General features: G+C 43.4%; 2 protein-coding genes across 2 annotated transcripts; one reads left to right on the forward strand and one right to left on the reverse strand.

Moving 5' to 3' along the window:
* Positions 1–6,718: 6,718 nt before the first annotated feature.
* Positions 6,719–7,941, reverse strand: LOC112200481. The gene is made up of 2 exons (XM_024341517.2): positions 7,630–7,941; positions 6,719–7,016 (listed from the first exon to the last, which is right to left on the reverse strand). Exons 1-2 carry the CDS (start codon positions 7,924–7,926, stop codon positions 6,900–6,902), a joined length of 414 nt encoding a protein of 137 aa, XP_024197285.1. The 5' UTR covers positions 7,927–7,941; the 3' UTR covers positions 6,719–6,899.
* A 12,429-nt stretch (positions 7,942–20,370) lies between these two features.
* On the forward strand, positions 20,371–20,949 carry LOC112200775 (NAC domain-containing protein 67). Its single transcript, XM_024341793.2, has one exon. It carries the CDS (start codon positions 20,436–20,438, stop codon positions 20,943–20,945), a length of 510 nt encoding a protein of 169 aa, XP_024197561.2. The 5' UTR covers positions 20,371–20,435; the 3' UTR covers positions 20,946–20,949.
* The last annotated feature ends 841 nt before the right edge of the window (positions 20,950–21,790 follow it).

A 21,790-nucleotide genomic window follows, 5' to 3' on the forward strand; every position in this document is an offset into this window, starting at 1 on the left:
TTGCGTCCAGCGCCCGCTTTAGCTCGTCGAAACGTGTCATCAGCGTGGCCACCTGCTCTTGGGCCTCAGCCTTTTCCTTGCGTTCCTGCTTGCGCTCTCTGTTTGCTTTGTGGAGGTCAGCCAGCGCCAGCTCATACAAGGCGGTGAGGTCCTGACCTGGGGGGCGGCTGCTGCTTGGATTTGTTTCACCGCCGGGGTTGACCGGGGTGCTGAATAGTGCGCGGTTGATGCTTACCGCTGGGTGGGCGGGTTGGGGAACGGCGGACTGGTCTGCCTGCTCCTCGACGTTTCCCCCGCTACCGTTAGTCATGGTAATTGTGATGGGATGACTTTTTGTTCAAGGCTTCCCACAGACGGCGCCAATGTTATTGCTCAAAAGTCTGGCGGTAGCCAAACCTTGGTCTAACGCTGGTCCGGCAGGCGGACCGCTACTCTGCCGATCTGAGGATTATTGCTAGCTGCCAAACACAAGACAGGGCGTTAGAGGGAGACCGCGTTGGGCGGTCTTCAACTCTCCGATGCCTAAGTCAGTCAATGTATATAGGCAGCATAACAATAATGAGTAGTAAATGCGTAATTAATGAGGAGAGAGGAGATGACCTTTTATAGGTGAGGAAGAGGATGATCTTCTCCTTGTTTTCGATGTGGGACTGATGTGCTTCAGTTCCCAGTTTCAGTAGCTTCTGATGCTAACTTGACACGGCGCGTGGTGGCGCGTCGGCGGTGCTTTGGGGTTGATCCGGGGCGCAGGCAGTAACCCGGCTAGCTGTCTTTACGCCAGTCACTCATATGGTGGGCGTTGGTACCCCTGGCGGTACAATGAGCGTGGCTCATTATAGCTAATTATGCTTGCAAATGTACATGTATGTACAAGCACTGAGGGCAACTGGCAACGCCAGTCAGCGGACTACGTCGGCTACATTGTGCACTTGGACCAATTTTAATTCCTTTAATGTTTCATTCATGACCAAAAGCAGGTATCAAGACTTCTAGCGGCACACACATTATCACAAACAGAAAGAAACACTTGGAATTTGGGTGCCAACAAATTTCATTCATCTCAAAACAGAATTACATCATTATGCCTCAGCGGCCATACAAAAAAAACTTTCCTACTATTTAGGGGTTGACGGGATTGGCGGGATCAGCAGGGTTGGTTGGGTCGACCCCGCTACCTTCAGCAGTTCCACCGGCGGCCTGCGGAGGATGGGAGCGGCTCGTCTGGTCGGACCCTTGGGCCGTGGGACTGGGAGTCTCTATCGTACCATCCGCCCGGGTGTGGGCCACCAAGAACCCAGCGCGGGACGCCTCGGACTGCGTAGGCGTCCGCTGGGAGTCACCTTCTGGAGGCTCGCCACTCTCCCCGCTACCCGAGAGGACTCCGGGACCAGATGCGGCAGTGGGAGCGGTACTTGTTGTCGGCGGCGCTTCTTTCCTTGGCTGCACGACTGGCATTGCCGCTTTCGCCCAGTCAATGGAGCCCTCTGCCGCAACATCTCCACATTGGCCAGGGCACCGGCCTTGGCTGCGTCGTTCAGCGCCTTCTTGTGGTCTGCCGACTGCTTATACGATTCAACAGCGGCAGCCGCAGCACGGCTCCCTCAGCCTCCAGGCGAGCGACCTCACCCTCCAGCCGCTTGATCTCAGCTTGTTTAGCGGCGGACTCCCACTGAAGGATCTCAATTTTCTTCTCCTTCGCGGTCACCCGGTCCCGTACCAGAGACATATCCTGCTCCAGCTTGGTGTACCGCTCATTCTGGTCCAGGTGCCGCTCAATGGCAACGTTCAGCTTGCCCCTGGCATCCGCCGCATCGCAGTCGGACTTTGTCAGACGTTGCTCGACGTCAGCCAACTTCTCCTGGGTCTTCCCCAAGTCCCTCTGGAGGCCCGCCACTTCCTCCCTCAGCTCCCGCTCAACCAGAGGCTGCTTGGACGCCGCCTGGAACATCTCGTGAAGCCCAACGGCGACGTGCCCAAAGGCTGTGCTGAAGGGTGACTCGCTGACTGCGGTCGACCGAACAATCCCCTCCAGACCGCCGAACCCTAGCCACTCGCAGAGGTGATACAGGAAGTCCCGCTCACCATCATTAAGGAACTCGGCGTAGGCAGCGAATGAGTCCAGGCCGCTCGCACCCACCTCTTCCGCCACATCCGCAACGGCCCCAGGCGGAGCCTGCCTCGACTTCTTGGGTTGCTCTCGGGCCCCCGTTACCTCCACTTCCTCCTCTTCACCAGAGTCCGGCTGGCGGCGTTTTCGCTAGAGCACCCGCGTGCTCCCAGCAACGGTTGGCCTTGAACCCCCCGCCAGCGGTGCCAACCCCGCTATGGTAACACCCTCGGTGGGGCGCACCGCTTTCTTTGCCACGTCGCACAGAAGGGTCGGCGCCCTCTCTTTCCTCGGTGCTGCTTCACTCGCCCCGCCGGTCCCCACCTGAACGGCGGGCAGCCCATCACCACCAAGATGGGAGTGGTGTGGCATTGGCAGCACCACGGGAACCTCTGACTGGCTCAACGCCAGTGTCTCCGGATCCACCACCGTCTTTTGTGCCTCCATCCCGGAAGCATACATGGCTTCCAGGAAGTTATCAATTTCAGCGCGGTCCATGGCTTTAGAAAAGGCGTCGCGGCTAGCCTTGTTTCCCGGCGGAGTCTCTGCAAAAGTTAGTGGCAGGCCAGTTAGCATGGGACAACCCCACCAAAGGTACGATACAGCTAAGATTACTTACCAACGGCGCGTGTCAACTGTTGGGCTACCAGCAACTCCCACCCGCTAAGTAGACAGAAGTCCAGCAAGTTGCGGTTCCGCCAGCAACCTCTGATGCGCGCTACCCGGCACTCTTCTTCACGAGTAAGGTTGTACCGCAACCCCGCTGCACAAACAGGTCATCATCATCAGTAGAGCACAAAAAAAAAAACACACAAACCACGCCAGTCGTGTTCAACGGAAACAACAAACAACCTCGGATGGGTTGGAACTCTGACTTAATTCTAAACGACGGCTCCCCCTCGTTAGCCCCCGCCTGGTACTCCCATCCCGCTGTGGCAACGCAAAACGAGCCCCGCCAGTACGACATGGAGTCCCGCAGGTTTTCGATCAGCTTAGGCGCTGCTTGCCGACGGCTGAGGTTCACTTGCCCTCTACAACCCTGGCGCTTCACGTACACCAGTTCATAGAAGTGCAGCACCTCCGCCACGGTAGGTCCTTTGCAACCAGACAACCGCCACAGTGAGTTGAGCGACAGCAGTAACCGCCACATGTTGGGGCACACTTGCCCAAAGGCGATGCCAAACTCGCACAGCAGAATCTGAAGGTTGGGCACCAGCAGGAGGGTCACTCCCTCGCGGAATATGGCCTCGTGCACCGCGGCATGACCCACCGGCAAAATCGAAGCTTTCTTTTCTACCGATGGTGGACGTAGCTTCACTGCCCCGGGCAACCGGAACACCCGCTTCAGTCGATTGACAGCAACCGCTGTCATCCTACCTCCCTCCTCGTCAACGGGAGTGCCGTCCTCGAACACCCACGCAGACTCGGTATCCTCCCCCGTGTTACCTCCCCCGCCAGCGGAACCGCTGGCGGCACTATTACTTTCTAACCGCTCCTCATGCAAGGTATGCGCAGCGGCAACCTCCACCGCCCTAGAACTCTCCGGACGCGACGCACGACCCATATCTACGTCCCACGGAATGGTCTGTAGCGGCTCGACTTCTAGCGGTTCTGGCAGTGAGGTTCCTGCACGGGCAGACGGACGCAACGAGTCAATAAAATTTCTATCTGCCGCGCTGAACGACACTTCAGATCCGGAATCCTCACTGCTCGAGATCTCTATGACGTCGGCCATCCCAAAAAACCCTAAAACCCAAATCAGTTAGCTCACACAGGATCTAACCTATCCCTATAACAGTTAGTGCCCAAGAACATCAACAACACCCAACCCAGAAAATGCCAAAACAAGAACGAACGCAGACTAAAACCCAGATTCGACCATCTAGAAAAGCCCTAACAACCCCAATTGTCAATCACAACCACCTTTCCCCAAACCCACTCACACCCTCACAGTACGTCGACAGAGCATATCACGGAAAAACACAGAAATCCAACAACGCAGACACCCAATCAAACAGGAAAAAGGCCAGATTACCAACCTTGACAGTGGAGCCTCTGACAGGAGTGTGCACACTACTCTTCGCAGCCGGAGATCGTCTGTTCGTCCACGCGCAAGAACTCGCCGATATCGCCTCGCCTTTCTCCTCCGATTTCAAACACAGAACACTTGAAGATGACGAGGGCACAGTTCGAAGTTTAGAGCAGTGCCAAATATGCGACCTTCCCCCCTTTTATGTCAACGTCAAACAATCCCACGCCGTCCGTTTAAAAAAACGACATCGACTGCCAGCCGTACGCATGTCCAACAGCTGCAGTTACTCTCCGGATTAACCGAGGCGTCGCCTCGGTTACGAAATCCATCATTACTCGACATTAATGGCGAGGAGACGGCTCGACGAAGGAGACACGCCTCCACACGCTAACCCTTTGGGGGCTTGCCACATGTCCACCACCATCAGACGAAGCGTCCGACCGAAGCCACAACTTTTGGTTAGAAGGCTCCAAGAATCGAAGTCCGCTGAGCGAAACCCCGCTAGCGGAACTTCTCACTTGTCATCTTCCAAGTATCGAAGTCCGCTGAGCGAAACCCCGCTAGCGGAACTTCTCACTGTCATCTTCCAAGTATCGAAGTCCGCTGAGCGAAACCCCGCTAGTGGAACTTCTTATCATCTTCCAAGCATCGAAGTCCGCTGAGCGAAACCCCGCTAGCGGAACTTCTCACTGTCATCCTCCAAGTATCGAAGTCCGCTGAGCAAAACCCCGCTAGCGGAACTTCTCACTGTCATCCTCCAAGTATCGAAGTCCGCTGAGCGAAACCCCGCTAGCGGAACTTCTCACTTGTCATCCTCCAAGTATCGAGGTCCGCTGAGCGAAACCCCGCTAGCGGAACTTCTTATCATCTTCCAAGTATCGAAGTCCGCTGAGCGAAACCCCGCTAGCGGAACTTCTCGCTTGTCATCCCCCGAGTATCGAGGTCCGCTGAGCGAAACCCCGCTAGCGGAACTTCTCACTTGACAATTGGCAAGGGGCAGCCTAGGCTATACATGGCACCGCCGGCAGGGCCCTCTCCATCTTGCAAACCCCGTGTATTGCTGAGTGCAGTTCCGCTCAGTAACCACGGTCGAACACGTCTACCCGACGCTGTTTTCCTGCTGCATCCAGCGGGGGGGTATCTGCCAAGGGCGGATCCCCAGGCTACGCCTCCTTTCTGCCAGCGACCAGCAAGCGGCGTTGTGGTCAGACCGTCCCTACGGGACACGGGGACTTGTCAACAGTCTACGACGACCCTGATCAGGTACGTTGACCCCCGCCACTCGGGTACTAAGATTGGGCTCGCTGCCCAACACCTTCTGCTCTGCGCAGCTTCCCCTCACCAAACAATTTGCTGACCATCCGAAGGTCCGTCTTGGCTAGGGAGTGGGGGACTCCCTGGCAGGCCTGGCAGGGGCCCACCCGAAAGGGTATAAAGCGTGTGCTCAGTAAATCCATGGTTGACGACGCACTGACGCTAATTATGCTGTTGCAAGTCTACCGGAAGTAACGCTTCACACCGCCGATCAACTCCCCAACCAAGATTGCCCTCCTTGACTGGGGACTTGAGGGACTTGTACCTACATACGCTAGAACGAGCATAATTAGCTATAATGAGCCACGCTCATTGTACTGCCGGAGGTACCGAATCTCACCAAGGGGATGACCTGCGAAGTCACGGCCAGGCGGGCTACCGCTCGAGCCCCGGACCGCCCCCAGATCACCGTTGACGCGCAGCCACGCGCGGCGTCAAGATAGCATCAGAAGCCCCTGACGCTGGGAATCGAAGCATAGCAGTCCCACATCGGAAACAAGAAGATCAACCCCTTCCTCGCCTATAAAAGGTCCTCTCCTCTCTCCTCATTAATTACGCAATTACTACTCATTTATTGTTATGCTGCGCATACAGTGACTAACTTAGGCATCGGAGAAGTAAAGACCGCCCAACGCGGTCTCCCTTTGACGCCTTGTCTATCGTGTTGCAGTAACAGGAATCACCTAATCCTAGGAGTAGCGGTCCGCCCACCGGACCCGCGTTAAGCAAGGAATCGGCTACCGCCGGACTTGAGCATTAACACCGCGGCATCGCGCGGTTGCCTTTTCTAGCAATTAGAGAGAAGGGAAGGCTAGGAACATTAATTTAATGGTTGTGAAGTTCAGAGGCAGGATCACCACCTGTAAAGGTAGTTGGTGCATACATAATTGATTCTTTGCACTTTATTTTCAGTCCATTCAACGGAATATTCACTTTTGTTTCGGTTTGGTGATGCAGATTTGCTTGTGCCTCAAAGGCATGTTTTCACTGGAATTAGAAGAGTAGAAAATGTCTGATGATGATAATTCTGATATCAACTTTATTAGTATCGGCTGCTTCATTGAGCTACACAATCCTGATATCAACTTTATTACTATCCTGATAATTCTGATATCAACTTTATTACTATCTGGTTTAGCTCTTGATAGCTTAAAATTCAACTTAAACCCTAGGGTCAGTCCCTAGGATTAATTTGGAGGTCTTATGATAAAATATATATTCTATATTCTCACAAGTCAAAATCTAGTATATTCTATATACTCATCCTTGGATGTGTATTTACAGTGTAAGAACAATTGTACAACTCAAAATTTAGCACCTCAGAATAATTGCTTCAGCTGCTATTTTAGCCTGATAATTAAGGTAAACCTTCACCTATTTGTGAGCTAATCTTTATTCACAGATTAATAAGACCGATCCAATTGTTTTAAGATTAGTATCGAATGATCAGTCGATGAGATCATCCAACTCTATAAAGTCTCCCTCCATAAGGGATTGTAAATGCTCGGTGGCCAAACCATCAAGCAACAATGGATTACCAACACCAAGCACAGATGACGGCACCTGCATGGGACAGAAAGAAATCCAAATTAATTCAGGAGATGTTTTATAAGTTAGAACAGCTAAGGCAAGAATGCCATAAAAAGGACACCTTGTAGTGTGAGTAAAACGGACTCCCTTGTTCAAATCAAAAGCAATCTGAATATTGTCAACATCTGACGGTAGAGAATTCAATACTTTTGTGACATGAAGAGTACTGAAATAATATACTGGCAAGTTTATAAGGATCCAAAATGACAATTTACAAGTCATGGATCAAGGAAAAACTTTTCAGTCAAAGTTTGAGGAATTTAGGGAGAAATTAAAAAAAATATATGCACTTTGACAGGGGGAAAGGAAATGATTTAATGCAAACTCATGTTTAACAACACTACAGATGAGCAAAATTCCTTTTTTTACAAAGTGGTAACACAATATACTTTAAAACAAATGTGACGAAAATTGAAAGATCAGGAAAGAAAAATGGCGACCAAAAATTAAACAAAAAGGATCGAGATGAAGCACTTATTGGCATCAGATTCTAGTGAAAAAACTGTTGATGACAGTAGTATATTGTGCATGTAAATGGTGATAGTATCATAACTGAAGGGAAACAGAATTGTTTGTAGTGCATTACCTGTTCATTAGTCTGAATACTTGATAGAGGCCCAGTCTCGACTTGCTTATCAACTTCAGTCTCCAGTGTCATTTGATCTTTTGACTTGTCAGTGTTCCTAGGCACAGATTTGTCACTGTGAATCTCAGGAACAATATGAGGAGTACAAAATCCACCATGCTGAATTCCAATGTGACGTACTGTGGAAACAGTTTCTTCAGCACAAGAACTTAAGCCATTCTCTGATTTGCTAGTTCCACCCCGAGATCTGACAAATACTCGGCACAGGACAAAAGAGGCCTGCAAGTAGACAGACATACAATATGTTACTCATATTGCACACATGCCATCACAATGCGGTAAAGGCAAAATCAGTTGTACCAGTTAAAACAAAATGCTTAGTTCCAAGAAAGAATAAGACCACAATTAAACAAAGAATATGCTCTCAGAAACAAAAGTATGGTTACATATACATCATTTGAAAACTGAGTAGCTTTCTACAGAGTTCAAAACTGAAAAGGCTCCTACTAACTTCACCCTTTGCATGTCCACATCCTAAACTGAAGTTAGGGCTCCTACTAACTTCACCCTTTGCATGTCCACATCCTAGGGGAGAAAGTAGGGCTCCCCAGATTTCTCCATTAACGAAAGAACTGTAAAATCTCTTCTTCTGAGTTCCTATACTTTGCCTACTTGGGCTGAAGTTATATATTTGATTTCCTTGGTTGTGACACTCGGTCTTCGGTTTCTCTTTGGAGCTTTTGCAGTTTGGGCCTTCTTTTAATTTTTATTTAGAAAGAGCTAGAGACAAATTTTTGTTTAACTTCCTATCTACTATTGCAACTCCAACGATAAACTCTCATTTGTGTTCCAACAATGATGAAAAATGAAGAATTTGGAGGAAATGGATGATGTTTGGTGTGGAAAATTACGCAGAAGTAGGTTGGTATTTATACAGTTGAAAAAAAAAAAATCAATGTTGCATATTTGCGATGTGTACTATTTGACTGTTTGAGTTCACCTTTTTGATTGTGTAGGGGCCTTCCCATGCACCTTTCTTTTAGAACATCACTAGAAAAGGCAACCGCGCGATGCCGCGGGAATTGGATTTGTTAGTTGTTAACAATTTTTTATGTAGTGCTTAGTCGTTAAACAATTCTTTTTGTAATTCTGATAAAAAATGTAATAGATCATAGTTACATAAGTTTGAGAAGTACAATTTTAGAAACAAAGTTTCTATAGTGCAAGTTTTAATAAGCTGTTTGAACAGATTACACATTTGTGAGAACTACAATTACAGAAATATGATTAATGAAACTCTTCCATTTTAAGATTTAAAAAAAAATCTACTTTAGGTATCATTTGTAGAAATTTACAAATACAAAACAGAATTGTTCTTCTAAAATCACATATCAGTATTAATTAAGCCAATAAGGCTTTCTGAAATCCCAGCAATTGCTCTTCTTTGATTATAGTCTAAAAATCTATAATTTAATTAACACATGAAAGATAAAATAATAAATATAACAGCAAACTGAATTGAAGAAATTACAAAAAAAAAAAAAAACGTTTTGTTAACTGCAATGGAGTTTCTTTTTCTTTTTTTTTTTTTTTGCAGTTGGTAGTTAAATAAAAAAAATTGCTTATTAAACAAAAAGTTATTCATAATTTCATAAAAGATAAACATTTTTTAGATAAACTACTAAAACAAACTCTTTTTTTAGAAATACTAATAAAAACTCAAACAATGTAAATGTAAAATGCAAATGGAATTGGTCTCCTCATTTCATTTCATAGCCCATGTATATAAGGAGAGAATTACAACGGAAATATCAATTACAATGATGACATTAACTACTAATTGGTCCTTAATCCATGTTGATTGATGGTGATTGCTAATTACTTGATTCCCTCTCCATCAGTCACTTTGACGAAGGCACAAAATGTGTTTTTCCTTTAACAAACAAAATATTATAAACACAAATAAAGTATAAAAATAAAAAATGCACACGCGTGAGAGTGTGTGCAATCAACCTAACTACATTCCAGACTTACACTAATAATTTCCATTCAACCATTATATATATTGTCATTCTCTTACGTATCAACTTTTCTTTTTCTTTTTCATATGCATTGTGTCTACCTATTTTCAATCTCCCATAGTGAAGTTAACTTTAAACTTTCTTTATAACTCATCTAAGCCATATGTAAACTTTTTGGCTCCGATTTCATATTTATATAATTTTTTGGAAATAAAGATAGAAATATCTGTCAATATATAGACATCAAGCAGTCATGGGTTTTACAAAAAGGGGTTTTGTCCATTTACTCCATTTCTAGGGATTTTTTTCCCACTTACCCGATTAAGTTTTTTTAATTCTCTCTTATCCAATACACTCTAAGGCAGTCTTCCCTAATACCCCATTAAGATTTTTTTTTTGTTTTAATTTTTTTTTAATACCATTTTACCCCTCACCCTTTTGTTACTTAGAGAGAGAGAGAGAGAAACCATAGGAGACTTCGCCGGAGCCCGTCACCGGCTACCAGATTCTGGTCACCGGCCGCCGGATTCCGGTCATAGGTTGCCGGACATGTTTATTACCCCAATAAACGTCTATTGCTCCCCAATGGACGTCTACTGCCGCCCAATAGATGTATATTGGCCCCCAATAGATGTCTATTGCCTCCAATAGTCTATTGCCCCCCAATAGACGTCTACTGCCGCCCAATAGATGTCTATCAGCCATATATTGCCCCCCAATAGCCGTCTATTGCCCCTCAATAAGACTTTCAATTGCCAGAATAAGAACTAATCTCCCTCAATTTAGACAAATAAAACTTTGATTAAAGAAAAAAACGAGGAGATTACGTCAATTCAAAACGTCTATTGCCCCCCAATAGACGCCTGATTCCGATCACCGGCCGCCGGATTCCGGTCACCGGCCGTTACCCATCGGATTTTTCTGAAAATCTCTATTGCTCCCCAATAGACATCTATTACCCCCCAATAGACGTCTATCAGCCATGTATTGCCCCCCAATAGACGTCTACTATCCCCCAATAAGACTTTCAGTTGCTAGAATGAGAACTAATCTCCTTAAATTTAGATAAATAAAACTTTGATTATAGGAAAACAACAAGGAGATTACATCAATTCAAAACGTCTATTGCCCCAATAGAACCTTTTTTTTTTCATTTTTCTTTCATTTTGGTCTTCTGCCCCATTTTATCTATAAAAAAAAAAAATAGTTTGGGCACCCAGAGAAAAGCTCTGGGCACCAAATCGTTGTTATCCTTCACCAATTTCCCGTCTACCAGCAGCCCGGCCGCCACCTCCACCATCACATCAACCGCCACACCTTCCATCTGTGTGGGCCGGCTCCCAGCCACCTCGAAGAGGGATGAGAGAGAAAGTGCAGATCGGAGAGGGATGACCGGTCTCCGCTTCCTGTTGTCGGGACGAGTCAAAGGCGAGGTCCAAGCAACCGGTGACGGCTTCGTGCCGGAGAGAGAGAGAGAGAGAGAGAGAGAGAGAGGTGCTGGCGACAGAGTCGTCCTTCGACCCAGACCTAGAACCGGCGCCGACGATCGAGGCTTTGACCGCCAGAGCTCCATAGCATCAGCTCATCTCTTGCGCCGACGATCCATACCTGAAACCCGATGAGATTTCTTCGATCCGGTGTGAAAGCGTGAGGGACAGAGGCTGAGTCGTGGAGGAGAGAGTGGCACATGATCTCCGGCGGCAGGAAGCTGAAGAAGTCGCGATTCCAGACCTTGATCGTCAGCGAGAACGAGAGGTCCAGGGTGAGCTTTTCCAACAAGTTGGACTCTGACGTGGTTGAGTTGGTCCGGCGGTGGTGGGTTGCGTTCTCTGATTCCGGAGTGGCCATGGCACAGAGAGAGAGAGAGAGAGGAGAGAGAAATATCGGGATTTTAGAGAGGAGAAAGAGTGATGTCATTGTAATTCTTTAATTGGATTGAGGGCAAAATAGTCATTCGGTGTGAAATTGTGTATGTGAGAACAAAAATCTATTGATGGGGTAAATGAGAAAAATTTGGCTCATTTTGGTGCTTTTGGGCAAGAACCCTTACAAAAAAGACCAATATTGGTTCCCATGAGATTATAACTTTATTCTTTTTTTTCTTTTTCTGTTTTTTTGGATCGGATAACTTTATTTTTTTGATAATCTATATACATAGATTAAAGAAATTTTCATCCAAGATTATTAATCTCGACAAAGTCCATCTTGTTGCAATAGAAATGAACAAGAACAAGTGATGTGCTCATCACAAAATGCACTGATCTTGCTTCTTGAAAGGATAAGTTCCAATATGTAATACATTGTATAGTGTAAAAAAATTAAAAATACGACAGACACAAATGTTCAGTTGACAATTGACTTTCTGACGGCATTGTCCGACCTGTACGGCTGGCATAGGTGGGAGTAATTGGAGCTAGGCCTCATCAAAAAGCTCGCGGATCAAGTGGGCCGATGGAGGCCCGCCGGCCCGCAGGGCTTTTGGCCAGCCCCGGCCCGTCAAAAAACCCGCCTTGGTGGGCCGATGGAGGCCCGCAAAAACCCGGCCCGCCAAAAGCCAGCTAGGCCCGGCCAGTAAAAGCCCGCAAAATATTATATATATATATATATGTGTGTGTGTGTGTGTGTGTGTGTGTGTTTATATATATATATATATATATATATATATATTAATATATATATATATATATGTATGTGTGTGTGTGTTATATATATAGATATATCTATATGTGTGTGTGTGTGTTTATAAATATATATATATATATAGACACATATAGATATATATTTGTGTGTGTGTTTATATAGATATATATATATATAGTCATGTAGATATATATATATATATATATATCAATATATCATATATCTGTGTGTGTGTTTATATATATATATATATAGAGAGAGAGAGAGATATAGATATATATATATATATATATATGTGTGTGTGTGTGTGTGTGTGTGTGTGTGTGTGTGTGTAGAGAGAGAGAGATATATATATATATATATATATATATTTTTTTTTTTTTTTGAGTAAAAGAGTCAACCCTTTATTGAAATGGTGAAAGATTACATAGTAATAGCGTCAGCTGCAAGAGCAGCTGCTAAAAAGCTAGGTGCTGAAACATAAAACGCCTCCCTGTAGAGAGATTTGGCATGATCTGCAAGAAGATGAGCCACCTGGTTTGCCTCCCTCCTCGTATGGATAATTTGCACATTTGGAATCGACCTCAATACCTCACTAATATCATCGTATAGCCTACCCAGTAGTGAAGTATTCGAACTGGAATTAATAGTAGCTTGTTGTTTCACTAACAACGAATCGGTCTCAATCACAGCCGGCATCATGTTATGGTCCAGAACAAACCTCACAGCTGCTTGGCATGCTAAAATCTCTGCATGCTCAGCCGACAGCAGATTTCGAAGAGGCATAGCTCCCCCCACCAACATGGAGCCGTTAGAATCTCGGATAACAAAACCTAAGCCTCCCTGCCTTGTAGTGGAGAGGAAGGCCCCATCAATATTAACCTTGAGTATCCCATCAGAGGGGCGTTGCCACCGTATCACGCTGGCATTCCGACTTATGTTCCCCGCCTTACCGTTGTGAACACGAAATTCGGCTAACCTTGTGCTAGCTCCTAACGCTACATCAGAAGCCTGAGAGAATTTCTGTTCCCACACACGCTTATTGCGTTCCTTCCAAACACACCACTGCAAATACATAAAATCCTCAAAAACCTGTTTGGAAAGATGACTAGCACATAAGTTGAACCACTCCAAAACATCCATCCCATCAGTTTGTATATCCAAACAACTACTCACCCTTCTATGAGTTTGTAGCACCTGTCTTGTAAATGAGCAGTTTCGACACAAATGAAGTGTAGTTTCCGGCTCAATCCCACATAAGATACAAACCTGGGATTCAAGAATCACCTATTTAGATGCAAGACGCTCCAACGAAGGTAAAACATCATTACACACCCTCCAAGCATGTAGCTTAGCCGAAGTAGGTATGAACCCCTTCCAGATCTTTTTCCAGAAATCATTAGTGACACTTAGAGTACTAGGTACCCTAGATGGGGAATGCACAAAAGAGTGTCTGTATGCAGTCTTAACAGAGAAACCGCCATTACTCTCCATTCTCCACACACATCTATCTTCAACCACCCTAGAGCTTAAGGGGATACATAAAATCGCCTCAGCCTCTTCAACAGAGAATAGCTCCCTAACCAACCCTTCATTCCAAGAAGAATTATGAATAATTAAAGCACTGACCTTAAGAGACGTATTAACAATAGGAGCAAGAGCGATCGGTGTAAGTTGAGGTAGTCTTGGAACCCAAGGATCCTGCCACACCCGTACCTGCTCCCCATTCCCTATCTGCCAAATAGAGCCTTGTAAAATTAACTCTCTTGTAGCCAAAATACTCCTCCAGGAATACAATGGAGAAGCATGTGGCTCTGCTGTCCAAAAAGACCCTGAAGGGTAATATTTGGCCTGGTATATTTTAGCAATCAATGAAGTGGGATTAGAGATAATACGCCAAGCCTGCTTGGCTAGCATTGCAGAATTAAACTCTGAAAGGCTACGAAATCCCAATCCACCCTCCTCTTTCAGATTACAAAGAGCATCCCAGGACTTCCAATGTATTTTCCTTTTATCTAATGTGCTTCCCCACCAAAACCTAGCGCACATTTGTTCCATATCTTCACAAAAACCCTTCGTGAGTTGGAACACACTCATAGCATAAGTCGGTAAGGCTTGAGCAACCACCCTGATCAAGATATCCTTCCCTGCACCACTCAATAATTTACCTTGCCAACTCTTAAGCTTTTTAGCAAGGTTATCCTTAATGTACTGAAAAGTTGCAGATTTCTTCCGGCCTACATAGGTTGGCAACCCTAAATATTTCTCGTGTGACTCCACTATCCCCACACCCAAGAGACTAGAAACCTCCTGCTGCATAAACTCAGAGACATTCTTACTGAAAACAACAGAACTTTTAGTAAGATTCACCAGCTGTCCCGAAGCTCTCCCATATGTTTCAATAACATCCTGAATCTGATAACAGTCCTCCAAACTTGTATTAGCATACAACATACTGTCATCTGCAAACAGAAGATGATTGACTGATGGGGCATCACAGCAAAGCTCAATACCAGGTAGCAAACCCAAACTTTGTTTCCGTTGTAGAAGGGCAAAGAAACCTTCAGCTCCAAGAAGAAACAAATATGGAGATAGAGGGTCTCCCTGTCTCAAACCCCGTGATGGTATCACATAACCTCGAGGCTTACCTCGAACCAGAAAAGAATATCTAACCGTAGTAACACAACGCATCACCATATCAATCCACCTCTGAGCAAAACCAAACCGTTCCATAACCTTTCGAAGAAAGATCCACTCCATACGATCATAAGCCTTGCTAAGGTCTAACTTAAGCGCCATAAAGCCCTCCGAACCCTCCCTCTTATTGTGCACAAAGTGAGCCATTTCATTGGCAACCAAGATGTTGTCAGTAATCAACCTCCCTGGAACAAAGGCACTCTGAAAAGGTGAGATGACCATAGGTAAAATCATTTTCAGTCTGTTAGCAATTGCTTTCGAACATAACTTATAGATGACATTGCAAAGAGCAATAGGCCTGAGGTCGGACATTTGCTCTGGGTTAGGCACCTTAGGAATAAGACATATGTGAGTAAAGTTAATCTGTTTCAGAAAATGACCAGTGTGAAGAAAAGATTGCACTGCCTCAACAACCTCCTCTCCAATAGTCTCCCAATAGTGTTGGAAAAATAATGGAGGCATACCATCCGGCCCGGGTGATTTGGTAGGATACATTTGAAACAAGGCAAGTTTAATCTCTTCTCCTGAATATGGTAAGCAGAGCTGCTCATTCATCTCTTGGGAAACACTTGGTTGTATGGCATCAAGAGTAGTTTCCATAGCCTCATAATCCAACTCTGAAGCTGTAAACATCTTTGTAAAATATGATGAGACCACTCTTTCCAATCCATCATCATCTTCACACCACATACCCTCCTCATCATACAAACCCTGTATCTGGTTCTTTCTTTTTCTATTCGACGCTTTTCTATGAAAGAAACCAGTATTTCGGTCACCCTCCCTCAGCCACTGTACTTTAGATCTTTGCCTCCAAAAAATTTCTTCCTGAGACAATAAGCTTTGTAACCTACCCATAAGTACTTGCTTTTCAGCCTATACACCCTCAGAGGACGGACCTTCCAGTAATTCTTCCAGACGGCCTCTAATTCCTAACATGGTTTGCTGTCTCATACGAAATGTATCCTTCTGCCATTTGTCCAACACCATTCTAGTATGAGTGATCTTCTGTGTGACCCTAAACATAGGAACCCCAGTAACATCGGTTGTTTGCCAAGTCGCCTTCACTAAATTATCACAGTCTGGATGTTAAAGCCAAAAAGCTTCAAATTTGAACCTATGAAGCCTTGGCCGTTTGGGAATGGGGACGGTGCTCGCCCTGAGTAATATAGGAATATGATCGGAATCACTTGGGGGAGATGCACCACCTTCGCATATCCAAAAATATCAAACCAAGATGGAGTGCAAATAGCTCGATCCAGTCGCAACTTTGTTTCAGAGTTCCACCATGTAGTCTTCGGACCGTGAAACCCCAAATCCAGGAGATCCCCGTAGCCCAAAGCCTCCCTGAATCCCCTCATTTGGCGTTCCGATCGTATAGGGCCATCAATCTTCTCTCCACAGTTTAAGATTTCGTTGAAGTCACCTACCACCACCCATGGAAGCGAATCTAAATCAGCCAAGTCTCGCAACAATTGCCAAGACTTGTCCCTCTCCGTCGTTCTAGCGTAGCCGTAAAAACCAGTGATTCTCCAAGATGGAGTACCAGGTTCACCCTCGACCACAGCATCTATATGATGCGCAGAAGTCGTCCCCATCTGAAGTTTCACATCATCTGTCCAGAAAAGCCCTAATCCTCCTGACTGGCCTTCACTCAACACAGCTGCTGAATGCACAAAACCTAGAGCCCGATGGAGCGTTTAGAAGTCTCCCTCTCTACTGATCTTTGTTTCACATAAAAAAATAATTTGAGGCCGATTCTGAGAGATCAAATCCTTCAGAGCCCTAGTTGTAGCGTCATTACAGATGCCTCTGCAATTCCAGCTCAAGATATCCAAATCCATGGATCAACGTAGCTTGCTTTCTAACCCTGAGATATATATATATATATATATATATATATATATATATAGAGAGAGAGAGATATATATATATATATATATATGTGTGTGTGTGTGTGTGTGTGTGTGTGTGTGTGTGTGTGTGTGTGTGTGTGGAAGTTCTTATACTATTATACTTCTATATAAAATATGTGCATATATATATTCTACATATCGGTTGACCAATCCGATCGGATTCGAAAATATGGTCAAATTAGCTAAATTTTTTACCACACTCATAATTTATTGTAATAAACTCATCCAACGGTCGGTTTTTCCATTTTCTTTGAATTGATAGGGGTTGCTCTTTGGAGTGTATGATGTATAAATATAGGTTTATAAGAGTAACTACGTTTGACCTAGTTGATCGAATTCGAAACGAGAACCAAATTGGCTGAATTTTCTACAACCACCATAAAACATTACAATCTCTCCATCGAGCGGTTGGTTTCTCCGAATTCATTTTCTACTTCATGGTTGCTTTAGAATGAACCTAAACAATTTAAATGCAATGTATAAGTCATACAACTATAGGAATAAAATTGGTATAGACCAATGTGTTTGTAATTAAAATTAATTTTTTTTTTTATCTTATATCCACGCACATCCATTGATGGAATATATACAAACGTGATGTGAAAAAATAAGTACGTTTCGCAGTTGTCACGGCATCAGTCAACCAATAAAACATATAAGTAACTACGATTGACCAATCCGATCGGATTCGAAAATATGGTGAAATTAGCTAAATTTTTTACCACACTCATAATTTATTGTAATAAACTCATCCAACGATCGGTTTTTCCATTTTCTTTGAATTGATAGGGGTTGCTCTTTGGAGTGTATGATATATAAATATAGATTTATATGAGTAACTACGTTTGATCTAGTTGATCGAATTCGAAACGATAACCAAAATGGCTGGATTTTCTACAATCACCATAAAACATTACAATCTCTCCATCGAGCGGTTGGTTTCTCCGAATTCATTTTCTACTTCATGGTTGCTTTAGAATGAACCTAAACAATTTAAATGCAATGTACAAGTCATACAACTTTAGGAATAAAATTGGTACAGACCAATGTGTTTGTAATTAAAATTAATTTTTTTTTATCTTATGTCCACACACATCCATTGATGGAATATATACAAACGTGATGTGAAAAAATAAGCACGTTTCGCGGTTGTCACGGCATCGGTCAACCAATAAAACATATAAGTGACTACGGTTGACCAATCCGATCGGATTCGAAAATATGGTGAAATTGGCTAAATTTTCTACCACACTCATAATTTATTGTAATAAACTCATCCAACGGTCGGTTTTTTCATTTTCTTTGAATTGATAGGGGTTGCTCTTTGGAGTGTATGATGTATAAATATAGGTTTATAAGAGTAACTACGTTTGACCTAGTTGATCGAATTCGAAACGAGAACCAAATTGGCTGAATTTTCTACAACCACCATAAAACATTACAATCTCTCCATCGAGCGGTTGGTTTCTCCGAATTCATTTTCTACTTCATGGTTGCTTTAGAATGAACCTAAACAATTTAAATGCAATGTATAAGTCATACAACTATAGGAATAAAATTGGTATAGACCAATGTGTTTGTAATTAAAATTAATTTTTTTTTTTATCTTATATCCACGCACATCCATTGATGGAATATATACAAACGTGATGTGAAAAAATAAGTACGTTTCGCAGTTGTCACGGCATCAGTCAACCAATAAAACATATAAGTAACTACGATTGACCAATCCGATCGGATTTGAAAATATGGTGAAATTAGCTAAATTTTTTACCACACTCATAATTTATTGTAATAAACTCATCCAACGATCGGTTTTTCCATTTTCTTTGAATTGATAGGGGTTGCTCTTTGGAGTGTATGATATATAAATATAGATTTATATGAGTAACTACGTTTGATCTAGTTGATCGAATTCGAAACGATAACCAAAATGGCTGGATTTTCTACAATCACCATAAAACATTACAATCTCTCCATCGAGCGGTTGGTTTCTCCGAAATCATTTTCTACTTCATGGTTGCTTTAGAATGAACCTAAACAATTTAAATGCAATGTATAAGTCATACAACTTTAGGAATAAAATTGGTACAGACCAATGTGTTTGTAATTAAAATTAATTTTTTTTTATCTTATGTCCACACACATCCATTGATGGAATATATACAAAAGTGATGTGAAAAAATAAGCACGTTTCGCGGTTGTCACGGCATCGGTCAACCAATAAAACATATAAGTGACTACGGTTGACCAATCCGATCGGATTTGAAAATATGGTGAAATTGGCTAAATTTTTTACCACACTCATAATTTATTGTAATAAACTCATCCAACGGTCGGTTTTTCCATTTTCTTTGAATTGATAGGAGTTGCTCTTTGGAGTGTATGATGTATAAATATAGGTTTATAAGAGTAACTACGTTTGACCTAGTTGATTGAATTCGAAACGAGAACCAAATTGGCTGAATTTTCTACAACCACCATAAAACATTACAATCTCTCCATCGAGCGGTTGGTTTCTCTGAATTCATTTTCTACTTCATGGTTGCTTTAGAATGAACCTAAACAATTTAAATGCAATGTATAAGTCATACAACTATAGGAATAAAATTGGTATAGACCAATGTGTTTGTAATTAAAATTAATTTTTTTTTATCTTATATCCACGCACATCCATTGATGGAATATATACAAACGTGATGTGAAAAAATAAGTACGTTTCGCAGTTGTCACAGCATCAGTCAACCAATAAAACATATAAGTAACTACGATTGACCAATCCGATCGGATTTGAAAATATGGTGAAATTAGCTAAATTTTTTACCACACTCATAATTTATTGTAATAAACTCATCCAACGGTCGGTTTCTCATTTTCTTTGAATTGCTATATGTAGCTCTTTGGAGTGTATGATGTATAAATATAGATTTATAAAAAATTAGTGTCTTTAAAAATTTATTTATCAACAAATTAGTATCTATATATAAATATAGATTTTTTTTGGTACAATATAGTTATATAGATTGTTATCTTTGGTTGTATTTGATCATTATCCATTGAATTTCCAAAGCTTGATTAAAAAAAAAAACTTGTGTCTTTAAATATTTATTTATAAATAAAGCCCGTAAGGCCCGGCCCAAAAAAGCCCGCAAGGCGAAGCTCGGCCCGGCCCGGCCTGAAAAAGCCCGCAAGGCCAGCTTTATATGGACGGTCTTGGATCCTTTGATTTTTAATAAAGTCCGGCCAGGCCCAGCCCGCAATTATTTAAAAATATAGCAAGGCCCGGCCCAAGCCCGCTATGAATGAGCCGAGACGGGCCCGGCCCGGCCCGTTGTCGACCCCTAATGCCCGGCCCGGCCCGTTGACGACCCCTAATTGGAGCAGAAAGACTAGAGTGTAGAGCATCACAAACACTTTTAACCCCCAAAAGGCTTCAAGAGCACGCTACTCCTCCTCCTTCTCTATATAAACCCCTCTCCCAGTCTCAGATTTCTTCTTTGTTCCCCCAATTTCTCAAAATCCCCCATATATCTACATGGGCGATGCCAAAGCGACGTCGTATTACCTCCCTCCCGGCTGCCGATTCTACCCCTCCGAGGAGCAGCTCCTCTGCTACTACCTCTCCCACAAGAACGGCGCCGGCCAGGCCAGCTCCGGGAACGGTGGATATGATTTGATCAAGGAGCTCGACTTGTACGACCACGACCCCTTTGATTTGCCCGACTATGCCTGCTACTCGTACGGCCACGGCGGACGGAGGCGGCACTGGTACTGCTACACGGTTAGGGTTGTGAAGGAGCGACGGGCCAAGAGCGGGTATTGGAGGAGGAAAGGAAGGGTTAGGGACGTCGTGGGCCGCGGAGGGAATGCCGTGTTGGGCCGGAGGAGTAGCTATGAGTTTTATTTGGGGAGTTCGCCCAAGACGGCGGTGAGGACTGACTGGGTGCTCTATCAGTATGCTCGGGTTGATCACGTTCAGGTAATTGTTCGCATTTCAATCTTGATTATTCTGTTATTAGGTTTCGAAATTGGGAATTTTGTTTGATTTCTTGAATTTTGATTTGGAAGGTGGAATTGTTTCGGAACCAAGCTGGATGATCTTAAAGGGAAGTCTTTTAGTGTTCTAGGGTTTATGATTATGAAAATGTAGGTGGTTTTTATTTATTTGAGGTTGGGGTTTTTTTTCTCTCTAATTGCTCTAATTGTTCATGTAACAGTAGAATGACGGTTTTGCCCCCAAGTTTTAACAAAAATTCCAATCTGTCTTTTTTTTTTTTTTTCAATTTTGTCATATCTTTTCAGTTTTTTATTTTTTTATGGGAGAACAATTTTGTTTTGTATTTGTAAATTTCTACAAATGATATCTAAAGTAGGTTTTTTTTTTTTTTTTTTAATCTTAAAAATGAAAGAGTTTCATTAATCATATTTATGTAGTTGGAGTTCTCACAAATGTGTAGTATGTTTAAGTAGCTTATTAAAACTTGCATTATAGAGACTTTGTTTATAAATCGGCCCTAATCTGCTTAAGCTACAATCTAAATTTGTACTTCTCAAACTTATGTAATTATGATCTATTACATTTTTTTTATCAGAATTACAAAAAGAATTGTTTAACAACTAAGCACTACATAAAAAATTGTTAAAAACTAACAAATCTAATTCCCGCAGCATCGCCCGGTTGCCTTTTCTAGTTATACTATATATGAAAGGTGAGTTAACTGTTCACAACTGTTCATGTAACAGTGGAGTGACGGTTCTGCCCTTGGTTTTCTACGACAATTTCCAGGCTGCCGAGTAGAGTCGGTATTTGGACTTCAGTTGGGCTTATTGAAACAACAATTGCTGCCTGGATATACCAAGCCACCGACTATGAATTTTTTATTTGTCATT

This window comes from Rosa chinensis, chromosome 4, assembly GCF_002994745.2.
Source record: "Rosa chinensis cultivar Old Blush chromosome 4, RchiOBHm-V2, whole genome shotgun sequence".
Taxonomy (NCBI): domain Eukaryota; kingdom Viridiplantae; phylum Streptophyta; class Magnoliopsida; order Rosales; family Rosaceae; genus Rosa; species Rosa chinensis.

Bases quoted from the DNA above. Each gene is read 5' to 3' on its own strand.
- LOC112200775 (XM_024341793.2), top strand. From the start codon at position 20,436: ATGGGCGATGCCAAAGCGACGTCGTATTACCTCCCTCCCGGCTGCCGA.
- LOC112200481 (XM_024341517.2), bottom strand. From the start codon at position 7,926: ATGTCTGTCTACTTGCAGGCCTCTTTTGTCCTGTGCCGAGTATTTGTC. The intron at 7,017-7,629 runs GTAATGCACTAC...TGTCCCATGCAG, and splicing joins GTATTCAGACTAATGAACAG to GTGCCGTCATCTGTGCTTGG.